Raw genomic sequence first — 12242 nt, forward strand, 5'->3', positions numbered from 1 at the left:
TCGCTCATTCATGTCTGACTCTTTGTGACCCCATGAATTGCAGCATGCCAGGCCTTCCTGTCCACCACCAACTCCCAGAGCTTACTCAAACTCATGTCCATTGAGTCGGTGATGCCATCCAGCCGTCTCATCCTCTGTCATCCCCTTCTCCTCCTGCCCCCAATCTCTCCCAGCATCAGGGACTTTTCCAATGGTCTACCAGAAAGCCAAACCCCACCCCTTCCAGCTCTGTCCACACTGTGCAGGCAGAGCCAACTTTGAGAACGTTCTTGGCTGAAACAAAACGCTATGGCAACTTCTCTGCGTGCCGTTCTGCCTTTGACTCAGTCATTCCCCAAAGATTTAAAAAAAAAAAAAAACGGGAGCTCATTGAGGATATGCCAAGATGCACTCTAACCAAAGCATATTAGCACCGATGAAGGAAGAGATTGAAGCTACTGTAAAATCCTCTGATGGTGCAGCTGGGATGGACTTTGAGATCCTCTAGTTCAAGTTCTCCATTGACAGATGGGTACATCCAGGCCTGGGTCACAAAGCAACAGCTGACTAGTGACTGGCGGCAAACTGGTCCCCTACTTCCAAGTCAGCAGGCTTTCTGCTGCCCTGGGCTGCTTAAGATGACCTTGGCCTGAGAGTCTTTTGAGCTCAGTATGGTCTTGGATGAGCAAGAACCTCAATCCTTTCAAAAATCCCTGACTAAACAAACCCACAGGAGGTCTGGGACTCAACAGACACCTTTTCTGGAGATGCTGCTGAAAAGTGAGCCATCACAACAGACCACACCAAATTTCACTTCAAGATCCTTCTTCAGGGAAACCATACAGCCAGCCAGAGGTTAGTCCTGGGAGGACGCCCAGAGACAAACAGCCTCTGAGGGTTTCCAGTTAAGACTGCTTGAGAAGGACCATGACACAGATGTGGACACAAAACAGCCCATGCATTCTCACCACCCAGGGGTGGGTGCACACTTAGTCCCTTGGTGTTTTTAGGGAGAAGGAAAGGCTGATGTGTGGAAAACTATCAGGACAATAAGAAAAGACTTTTAAGATCTTGGTCCATCTACATGCGCTTGTATAGGTTCTAAAGTGAGTTTTCTGGAAGACTTCCATTGTCCAGCCTCGATCTTAATAGAAATCTGTTCAGGCAAGAATGAGGCTCCATCTGCACTGACCTCATACTTCCTAAAAGCTCACACATCCGCCATCCCCAGATACAAATAATCTGGGGGGGGAAAAAAAGCTGTTTGCAGCTTCTTCCACAACCTGGCTCTTCTGTAAGACACAATACGATGCCCATTCAATCTGAGCCAGGCACCATACACCTACCACCCACATCACAAGCTCTAGGAAGGCCTCCTGCCCACCCAGGGCCCCTCCTATGCCCCCATGCCCCCACCCCACACACAGCCCCATCCTCCTCTCTTTCTGCTTATGCCTATCCACGCACAAAGTGCATCCACAGCCCTTATCATCAGCCCGCCTCGGGTCTTAAGCTGGTCTCCAGTTGATCTGGTCCTTCTCCAACAGACCCAGTTTTAAAGAACGCTAAATCAAAAACCCTTGCAACAATCACTAGCTCAACGTCCCCACCGCCAGAAACTGCCTGCCTCATTAAAGAGTAAAACAGCAGCTGGGGAAGGTTGGGAAGCAGGGTGGTGGGTTCATTCCAGCCAACACGTGGATTTACATTCCTTGCAGTTAGGGAGGGAGCACTGTTAACTGCTTGGGGAAGGGTCTGGAGAAGCCTGGAGCAGAAACTGCCTGCTCCATTAGCCCTCCTGGATGGAGGGGCCGAGGGGGAGGCCTGCACATCTGATCCACTGGGGAGGGGGGCTGCAGAGATGGGAAATGTTATGTAATTAAACTCTGCTGGCCTGTCCCGCCTGGGGAATGTGAGCGCCATCAGCAGTGACCTCTTCCAATCAACTTAATTGGCCCAATCTCGCCAAGAAAAGCAACGGAATTGGTTTAGTGCCTCATGGAAATAGCTTAGCTCCTGACTATTTATGGCCACTGAACTCAAGGATGGGAGCCTGACTCTGCGCCAGCAGTTGACAGCGTGTGCTGACTTCTGGGAGGACTCGGAGGCTTGAGTGGGTTTTCTGGCCCCTCTTTGGTCTCCATTTTTGTCTCTGGGGAAAGTGGGCCACACCAACTTGCTGCACTGGGTATCTGCCATATCACAGATCCACAGCCTGTGCCCCCCAGGATCCACAGCCCAGAGAAAAACAGCCCTTCATGGCAACCCAGGATGCCTGGACTTTGCTCCTCTTTAATTCTAACATGCCAAAAAACAATAACTACTTTCTCTGTTCTCAAAATCGCATTTCTTTTGGCGTCATGGTCCGCAGCAAAGGAAAACGTCTGTCTCAGATCATTAGTAACGTTGATTTGTGGACCACCTTTCTTCTGAATCCTCCAAAGACCTTTCAGGAATACAGCCCTCCATCAATAATCTTGTAGGCTTGGCTATCTCCATTTTACGGATGAGTAAGCTGAGGCAGCCACAAAAGTTCTGTTTGCACAGTGGATGAGCAGCAGATAATCAGTGGACATAACATGTACTGTAAAGAGAAAGAGGTTCAGGACCCATCTTTGCAATGGTTCACATCCATGCTAGCACCTGTATTCAAACTCATGTCATCTCCAAGTAAGGCTCTGTACTGCTAAACACACCAAGGTTTGACTGGGGGGCGGGTTGGAGCAGAGTGAACTTTCCTCTCATTGAGTCATAGCAGGCAATATCATTTTACACAAAGAGAAATAAGAAAGGATCAGAGAGATTAGAGAAGTTTCCTGAAATCACCCTGCTCCAAAGTGGCAGAACTGGATTGGAACCGAGGCATTCCCAATGGGAAGCCTTCCATCTCCACCACACCATCCTCTCACCCCTGCGAGAGCCTTTGCCCAAGGCTCAGACCCTGTATCAACCCTCTTCCAAAGAGGAATTTCCTCTACAGATAAGGTAGAACCTCAAAATGGCACACCTGTCATTTCAGGAATTCAAAAATGTCTTGAGTCAAATACAAGAGGTTTGTTTATGCTCTTTCAGCAACAGGCCTTAAAAAGGAGGTTCTAGGTCAGCAGGTATGCAGCCAGAGCACACCCCTCCCTGTGCTCCATCCCAGTTACCTCCCCAGCTTCTGCTGATATGAACCCAACCAACATCACACTTCCCTCCCTCCCTAAATGCTTCCAAAAGCCTACAACCCTTCTTTTAACTGTACCTTTCAAACTTTGACCCACACGATACACATCTGAGCGTCCAAGACAATTTGCGTCCTTCCTCGGCCCCAGAGAATTCCTGCAAAAACATACATCCCACCACCCCAACCAGAGCCAGAACATACACCCCTCTGCTCCTTTAGGCTAGCCTCCTCCCAGGTTCTTCACTCCAACTCTGCAGTGTATGTGTGCACAAACACGTGCACACACATCAGCTTTCCACTCAGCTCAGAAGTCATCAAAGACTAACACTCCCAAGCTGCATCTTCCTTGCATCTTCCTCCTGATCACTGCCTCACCCTTATGCAGCCCTACACAGGAAGCTTCATCCCTGCTGTGCTCTCAGAAACTCCACCCTCAGGTGTGTCAGGACCAGCATTCTGACCCAGCTTGCTGCCCCCTCCCATTCCCAGCCTACACTCACTGCAAGAAACAGTAACAGCCCTCAGCTCCCTCCTTAACACACAAAACTATCCATCATCCCTATCTTTCTACAAAACCACAGATATATTTCAAGTCAGCTTCCCTTTGGCCTCCAAGATCCATAAACATCTCTTGAAACTGAATCACAGTTCTTAAAGAAACCTCTAGCACCGAGCTCTCCTGGTTCCTCCTGGCAAAACTGCAGGATTTGGCTGAGCCCTGGGAAGAATTTTTCTAGAGCACCATGCCATACCCTAGAGCCCAGGAATGGGCTGAGCCTCCAGCAGGCATTTCACACATTTTAATTGATGATCAATAATAATTGGTGATGGTGAATTCCTTTATTAAATTGAAAAACCCATTATAACCATCATACAACATGCATCCCCACCACTAGGCATGCAAAGCACATTTCTCTGCTCACTCCAATCTTGCACATGCATCCCCACCACTAGGCATGCAAAGCACATTTCTCCGCTCACTCCAATCTTGCACGCACATCCCCACCAGTGCCAACACACAGAAGACTTTTCCCCTTAAATGTGCATCCCTCACCTTAAGCCTTCTCCGGTCCCCTCCTCTCTGGGGTAGGGGATGCAGAGGAGGAGAAAGCGAAAACCACTCCAGCATCTTTTTCTGCAGATGCCCCATCTCTCTAGAATAAGTGTCTGAACCCACACTTTCCTGTTCCCCACAGACCCCAGTGCCATTCCAGCCAAATTCCCCAGGACTCATTCACAAAGTTCACACTCTGATCTTTGCAGATAATAACCGCCCCCGTCCCTTTGGTAATCGGAAAGCGCCTAGCCCAACCTTCCACACACGTCCCACCTCCCACGGCCGCCCTCCCACGCCACACCCACTCCGTGTGTCTGCGCAGGCACGCACAAGCCATCTGCTGTAATACACCGTACCTCTCCTGCTCTGACACTCTTAGCGGGCACAGATTTCTCATTAGTACACCTATGTGCCCACATGCTCTCACCTGCTGCTTGGCAGCCGTGCGCCCGTGAAAGAGACCCTCAGAAACAAATATCTCCACCTGCACACTCAGCAGAGGGAGCGCCAGCACTCTGATTTTCCAAACAACCTCCTTCCCTGACCAAACAGCGCCCAGGGGTCCCCGATGGCCCTCCACAGGACACAGATCCTGTTAGCCCAGAGCCAAACCCTCCACTTAAGAGCTACAAAACAGTCCACAGCTGCACAAACCCGCGCGCGCTCCTACTGCAGCCAAGCAGACTTCCTCCTGTCCCCCAACACTATTCAGAGCCCCCTTTCCTACCATCTCCCCCTCTTCTAACTCCATACCCAGGTCTGAGCGTTAAAGGCCAATGCAGAGGCCTTTGGATTTTCTCCCCTGAATCCTACACCCCCTCCCACCTTCTTTTGTGTGTGTGTGTGGGGGGGCGTTAAGTGGGGGCAGGCGGAGGACGTCGGATGATTTTTGAGCGCTGGGAAAACAGAACCGACCGCAAAGTTCCCTCGCGTTACAACTTTCTCCATCCTGACGTTTGGAAAGGTGGGTTGAGACTCGGCTCTAGGTTCTGCAGGGTGGGAGGGGGTATCTCTTCAGTAAAAAGCAGGTCTCCCAGCACAGTCGGTAAGCGGCTGAGTCCTGGGGTGACACCCACCCCTTTTAGCCCGCCCCCACCCCACCCCACCGTCGAGCTCCCGCCCCCTGCTCATCACGCACATAAACAAGTCCAAAGCGCTCAGTCGCCAGCTCTCCAGCTCGGAGCCCTGCGCTCTGGCTGCTTTCGGGCAGCCGCCTGCACTCAGACCTCTGAACCTGCCGCCAGAGGTCTAGACCAGGCGGCCTAGTTCGGAGTTTCCTGCACCTGGAAGCTCCCAACCAGGGATCCTGCGAGAGGGATCCTAACTAGTCAGCAGCCGCCACCCGGTTCGGCGCGCCGGTCTCGGTGCCTTTGAGGAACGCAGCAGCCCCACTCCCCCAAAGAAGCAGGGTCTCCTCCGCGCACCCTCTCGCGCCCGAAAGCCACCAGGACAGTCCCCTCCCCCACCCAGCCCCTCCTTTCCCGAACCTTCAACTCCCAAACTTCCCAAATTTCCTTCGGAGTGTGACCTGGAGCTCTCGGACCACGGAGCACTTTGGTCCTTGGCGGGGTGGGGGGTGGAGGGGCTCTGAAGTCCGACCTATATGAGTCGCGCCCCGGGCCTCCCAGCCTCCCCGCACCTCCGATTCCTAGAGCTGGCCCGGAGGAACCGGAGGGACTCCCCGGTGATCGCCAGGCCCCCCGTGCCCGCCGCTCCCCGCCGGGGACTCAGAGGCGCGGGCCGCGCACGCAGCTCCGACATCGGCGGCGCAGAGACCCAGGGTGGGGTGGCCACCGGCCTGCACGAACCCCGGTGTGCTCTGAGCTTTCTCAGGAAGCTCTGAGCGGAGGTAGGGGGACTCCGGCAGGTAGCCGCGCCGCGAGGACTCTCGACTCCCCAAACTGGGAAGCGTCTCTCCAGGTCTGGAGCTCCACATCCCCTCCCCCAGTCCTGCCGGGCCCCAGAGGGGGAGGAGAGTCGAGAGCCCTGCGCCGCGGCGAACCCGGCGCCGGGGGCTCGTGCGGGGAGCGGCGGCGGCTCCCTTGCCTCCCCGGATCCGCCTGCAGCCCTCTTTGTTACGGGGTGCGCGGGGAGCTCCTCTGCGCGAACAGACGGGTGTGATGATGAGGGGCTGGCGGTTCTGCCGAAGCCCTTCCTTGCCCTTCCGTCGTCTCCCTTTCCCCTCGCCTCCGCCCCCCATTTCCAATCCTGGTCCCTTAAACCTGATCACTTTCCCAGATATAGGGCGGTTTCTCCCGCGGCAGCCGAGGGACGGGAGAGACGAGGTGGGGAAGGGTGAGTGAGAGTGTGTGTGTGTGAGTGTGTGTGTATCTGTGTGCGCGCAGGAGTAGCTGTGATCTCTCCATGGCCTGGGCAGATCCCGGCGTAAACTTCGGGAAGACAAGAGCCAGGAAAAGTGCGGGTGCGCAGCGCGATGGGGTGGGGGCGGGGTGCGGAGCCGGGGCCCCGCGCGGGTCCCCCAGTCCATCCCCCTACCGGGCCCCCGGGCCCCGGAACCTGCCCACCCAGCGCGCCCGCCTCCCCTTACCGTGGCAGAAGTAACCATGGCATCCGTGTGACTGTTTCCAGGGACGTCGACATGAAGAGAAAGGTGGACGCGAGCTCGGTCATCCAAAGTCTCCCCCACTCCGCCGCCGCCACCCCCCAGCAGGGGACAAAAAGAGCAGGAGAAAGAAAAGCGAGGGAAGAAAGTAGTTGCGCCGGGCTCTCTCGGGGGCCGCGCGCGGAGCTGCTCGGTAGGGAGAGGAGCCTTCAACTCTGAGTCCCGCGAACATAATCTGCGCGGTTATAACCAGCCAACCCGGCCAGATGGCTCCGCGCTCAGCGCCTTAACCCCTTCGGCGCCGCGCCGCCCGCCCCCGCGCGCCGCCCGCCGCGCACGCCTGCGCCCCAGCGCCCCTCCGGCTGGGGTCGGGGGCCAGTGAGGGGACCGGGTCATTTCCCATAGCCGCTCTTAAAGAAAAATACCCCCGACTTCCAAGGAATGTATGCTTCGGTTTGCCCCCTCGATCTCCCTTTTAGAGATCCAGGAAAAAAACAAAAACGAGATATTCAACTTTTCACTGCACTTTACACGTTCATGCCGTCAGCCTGTCTTATTTGTTCCTTTTCTTGAAAAAATTCTTTTCGATCTTTTTTGCTTTTTATTTAAGGTTTTTCTTTACAAAGCGGAAGGTTCTTTCTTGCCCCTTTCCCCAAGGCGGCTGGGGGGTCTAATGTGCAAACCCCTCAGAACCTTCCGGTTCCAGACCTCTTCCCACCCGCTACCAAGTCCACCGGCGGGTCGTACACCCTCCCCGCCACCAGAGCGTGCCCCGGGTACCGCTCCCCAGGGTGCTCGCCGCTCCGGGACCAGCTCCTAGGGCGCAGCCGTCGGTGCAAGGGGATCAAGCCAGAGAGGTGTGGGGTGGGAGTCAGGGGACCTAGGGACGGGCGGTTGTGTGTGCGCCTGTGTGTGTTTGTGCGAGCCTGAGCTTGGAAGGGTGGGGTGATGAATCGGAGGCTCCGACTCCACGAAGCCTTCAGCTCCTCCCAAGCCCCTTCCATCCAAACGAGGGTCTGCCCCTGCAGCCTTGCGCCCTTTCAGCACCCACCGGTCTGCAGGCGGGGACCGCGCGGGAAGGCCAGCGCCAGACCGACTTTTCTAAGCGCTCCGAAAGCAGTGACGTCCACTTCCCCACCCGGCGATTATTCGAGGAATGGAAGGACAGGGGGCAAAAATCTCTTATTTCGAGATAATTTTAGCTGTCCATTAGACCCCGCTTGCGGCGAGCTCGGTCTCTAAATTTACCGACTTAAGTCATCTTGCTTCGGCCCATTTGCCATCAAGAGAAGTGGTGGGGCCCTGGAAAATGTCACTTAAGGGTCAATGAGTTAACCCAGAGTCTCAGTGTTTTGCCCTCCAGTCCCCGGGTCGTGGCGTGGGGATCCTTATCTCCATGTCCCCCTACTTCGTCCTCTGTGCCATCTCCGCGACCCCTCACCCCATCTCTTGCCAGGACCTCTGGACTCGCGCGACATTGGGGGAGGGGAGTCAGTAGGCATCACTTCTCCCCGCGCCCTGCCTTAAGCAGCACATGCTATGTTTCCGCTGGGGTCCAGGTTTATATATATATATATCCGAATTCCTTTGACTTCTTGGAGCATTTGGTCAGACAGCAAGAAGTATGAAGTGCACTGCACCTACCAAATCAGGCCGAACCCGCCGCGGAATGAGGCCGCCGGTCCGAGGGGAGGTGGGAAGGGATGGGGAGCCTGGGGTCTGCGTACTAGATAGATTGTACCTGCCTCATCATTTTGCTGGCTGCTGGAGGCTGCCACATCGAAAACGGCCGGAAGCGCCCACTGAGGCCCAGGGGCGTCACCTCGAGCGGTCTCTGGGGAGGGGAGGGTCTCGCTTCAGTGCCTCCCTCGCGCCAGTAGGTTCGGGTCCTCCTCCGGGGCAGACTAGGCTGGCGAGCTGTCCCCTCCAGCCGGCGCGCGGCACCATGAAGGTTTGCACTGGGCGTGCGCTGCCGGGTCCCGGTTTTCTCGCTCGGCTCTGGCCCGCCCCCCTGCCCTCCCCCACTTCCCGCACTTGCAACCCCCACCCCCACCCCCACCCCGGCTGCCGAGCAGTCAAAGGCGGGATTCGGGTCCCAGATCCAGTTCCACTGGCCAAGTTCTCTGGGCTCTTTCCTGGAGCTCCAGGTCGTCCGTGACCCCGAAGATGGCCAGAAGAGAGGTGATTGGCTCCCGCTGCAGCGAGGAATGGGTTAAAAACAAGTCCTGGCTGTTCTGCTTGCAGCTCCTCGGTCACCCGCAGTCTGGAGGGAGGAGGGGAAGGGAGAAGGGGGCAAACTTAAATTTGAAAAAAAAAAAAAAAAAATTAGAAGGAAAAAAAAAGAAAAAGACTAGGCAGCGTGAGTTTAAAACCGATTTGTTCTGCAGATGCCCGGCGCTGGCTGACTGCCTCGTTTTGCCAGGACCTAGGCGACCTCGGGAAAAGTTTGTGTCTTTTCCCAACTCGAGGGGGGTTTTGTCCTGAGCTGGTGGGTCTGTCTTTGCCTGCAATCAACACGCCTTGTAATATGAGAGGTGACACCTTAATCTTGCCAAATATGCGTGGTGCCTTGGGGAGGAGGGGGCAGGAAGGGAGGGAGGGACCGAGGGAGGAGAGAGGAAGAGGACGGAAGCAGGCAGAGGCTGGGTAAGAAGGATGCACTTTGCTGCTGTTCTTCAGTCGCTAAGTCGGGTCTCACTCCCTTTGCGACCCCATGGACTGTATGGAGCCCACCAGGCTGCTCTGTCCATGGGACTCTCCAGGCAAGAGTAGTGGAATGGGTTGTCATTTCCTTCTCCAGGGCATCTTCCCCCATCCAGGTATCCAAACTACCTCTCCTGCATTGGCAGGCGGGATTCTTTACCACTGAGCCATTGCTTACTGTCTCTCAGATGCAGGACCCCTGGCCCTTTACTTTGCAGAAGGCCCCTTTCAGACAATCTCCCCTGAGCCAGCAAGCTGCCTTTTCCTTGACTGCTGTACTTTCCACTTGAGAGCTATTTGTTCTCTTTTCCGCTCCAAATACCGGTGATGGAGTCCTCCCTCTGACTCCCAAGAGAGGGACAAGGTAACCAGGAAACAGAGTGGCCAGAAAAAGAAGTACAAAGGTATATTTCTTTAAAGATAAACTAAAAGACTGTCGCATATCTTACGGACTCAGAACTGTGGTACATTGTGACTTCTGAGCAAATCCATTTTTCGGAGTAGAGACTGATCTGAGTGGTTGCAGACTGTTAAAGCAAAGAACAGAGCTGGGAGGTAAGCTGGGCAGTTCCTGTCCCCATGCAGCACTGGGTCTAGCCGGAGTCCATTCAGACTAGGTCTTTTTGGATCTCTTTCTCGAAGTGGAGCCCCTGTCGCAGTCTTGACTTTGGTGTCCATCTGTTAGCTGTATTTTTAGGTTGCTGAGCTTTCTTTTTCTCCTGACTGCATTTGGAAGACCCTCCTCCTGAAAGTGGCTTGTAGGTTTGTGTGAGCAGGGGACTGGATCTGTTTGGAGACCTGTTTGAAAACTCAGTTCCTAAAGCAAATTTCTGGAGCTAGCCTGCCGCCCACCCTTGTCTTTTGCAACAGCACCACGCTGTGGTTGAAACACTGAACAGAAACAGAATGGAAAGGTTGGCCTGAAGCATGCCTTTCCCTTGTAAAAAGCAGCATTTCTGGGGTTGATGTTTGAGTTCAGTGAACTGTGGGTCGGGGGTGGGGGGGGGGCGTGGAAATTGATGCTCATCGTGTGGTCCTGTGCCCTAGCTGCCTGCGGCTAGGTTAATTCATTGTGACATATTGACCCAGGAAATGAGAGTGGTGTCTGAGGACTCTTTCCTCTGTGACCAAATGTGGCAAAGACAAGTGAGGTGATTTTCCCCGTGAAAAGTTAGCTAGTCTTGAACATTTGCCTTCTCTCATTTTTTTGTTTTGTTTTGTTTGTTTGCTTTTCCTTCTGCTCAGAGGTTGCGCCTGTACATCGTAGCTGATCTTCAAATATTTGCACTTTGCATCTTCCGTGACTGGAGAGAATGGTGGAGAAGTTTGGCAGTGGCCACAGTTCCTTTTTTGGGCCCTAGCCTGTCTCTCCCCACCCCCACTCATTCAGACTGCTGCTCTGCCAGTGGAGCCTGAAAGCCTGTGTTTCTGACACAATGAAGTGAAGGCAAAAGGTGTTTGCCCGGGGACTGGGAATTTAGGGGTCACAGGAAGACCATGTACTCCCGTGGCTCCTGGTGCTCAAGAGATTCCTGACTGCCCACCTATCACTGCACAGATCCTACCCACTAACCAGAGTTATTAACAGTCACTCGAATATCACGCTCATTAGTAGCCCCGCCCAAAAGCCCTAGAGACTCCTGTGTGACGCATTACTCTTTTTTTTTTTCAAGATGAGTGCAATGTCAACAGAGACTGCATCCCCAAGTCTTCCCTAAAATTTCTGTCATCTATCAGCAATGGTCTCTGACTGAGCAGGGATCCCAGAGGTCAAGTTCTCTGAGCCTCTGTGTCCTCACTCTGCATTGAATAGTTGATGAAACTGAGGTTCCAACTGGATAGTGACTTTCCCCAGGGAAACAGTAAAAGCCTGGTAACAGATCAGAAGGTAGGGCTCTTTGAAAGAGAGACTTCTGGAGTCATCCCAATCCAGGTTTCATGCGACCTTCATCACTTCGAAGCTATGTGTCTTTGGACAGACTCTGAGCTTCTCAAGGCCAGCCTCATAGGAGTGTTGGTGGTGATTGTTTAGTCGCTCACTCATGTCTGAGTCTTTGCGAACCCATGGACTGTAGCCCACCAGGCTTCTCACTCCATACACTTTCCCAGGCAAGAAAGCTGGAGTGGATTGCCATTCCCCTCTCTAGAGGATGTTCCTGACCCAAGGATCAAACCTGAGTCTCCTGCATTACAGGCAATTTCCTGCATTGCAGGAGGGTTCTTTACCAACTGCACCACCAAAGAAGTCCATAGGAGTGTTATGAGGATCAAATGAATTTATTTATTTAAAACACTGAGCACAGTGCCTGGCACCATGGAAGCCTTGACTCCCAATCTAAAGGCACTTGTAGTGAAATCCTGCCATCCTACTGGTAGGGGATCAGCTTTTAGAAAGACTGTCCTGTCAGTTCTTTGTAAGCAGTCTTAAACATTTCATTAATGTAACTCCATGGGTTTATTTTCCCCTTTGGACAAAGACAGAAAGAAATCAGCAGGATGAAGTAGTGGACATATTTAGAATCTTTAGAGCTTCCTAATATGGACCTCGATGAGCCTGGAAGACATAGTTGAAGGATTTCAAAATCTCATCTTATTCATTCTTTCATTTGTTCTCTAAGGCAGAACCACCTCATTGTTTTAAAGGAAATTCCATCGTGTCCTTTAACTCTTAGCAACTTGCCTAGTATATTTTCCGTTTGTTGTTGTTGCTAATTATGTTTTAGAGCTTACATTGAACAATATAGACTTACACTGAACAATGATGAATCAAC

The 12242-nt window shown here is 53.5% G+C and overlaps 1 protein-coding gene across 1 annotated transcript in view; it reads right to left on the reverse strand.

Moving 5' to 3' along the window:
* Positions 1 to 7032, reverse strand: part of NTF3 (neurotrophin 3) — a 74104-nt gene extending 67072 nt beyond the window's left edge. Inside the window, exon 1 of the mRNA XM_020882662.2 lies at positions 6754 to 7032. Coding sequence (XP_020738321.1) covers positions 6754 to 6771 — 18 coding nt within the window. The 5' untranslated portion in view covers positions 6772 to 7032. The remainder of the gene's footprint in view (positions 1 to 6753) is intronic.
* Between the last annotated feature and the right edge of the window lie 5210 nt (positions 7033 to 12242).

This window comes from Odocoileus virginianus, chromosome 23 (genome assembly GCF_023699985.2).
Source record: "Odocoileus virginianus isolate 20LAN1187 ecotype Illinois chromosome 23, Ovbor_1.2, whole genome shotgun sequence".
Lineage (NCBI taxonomy): Eukaryota > Metazoa > Chordata > Mammalia > Artiodactyla > Cervidae > Odocoileus > Odocoileus virginianus.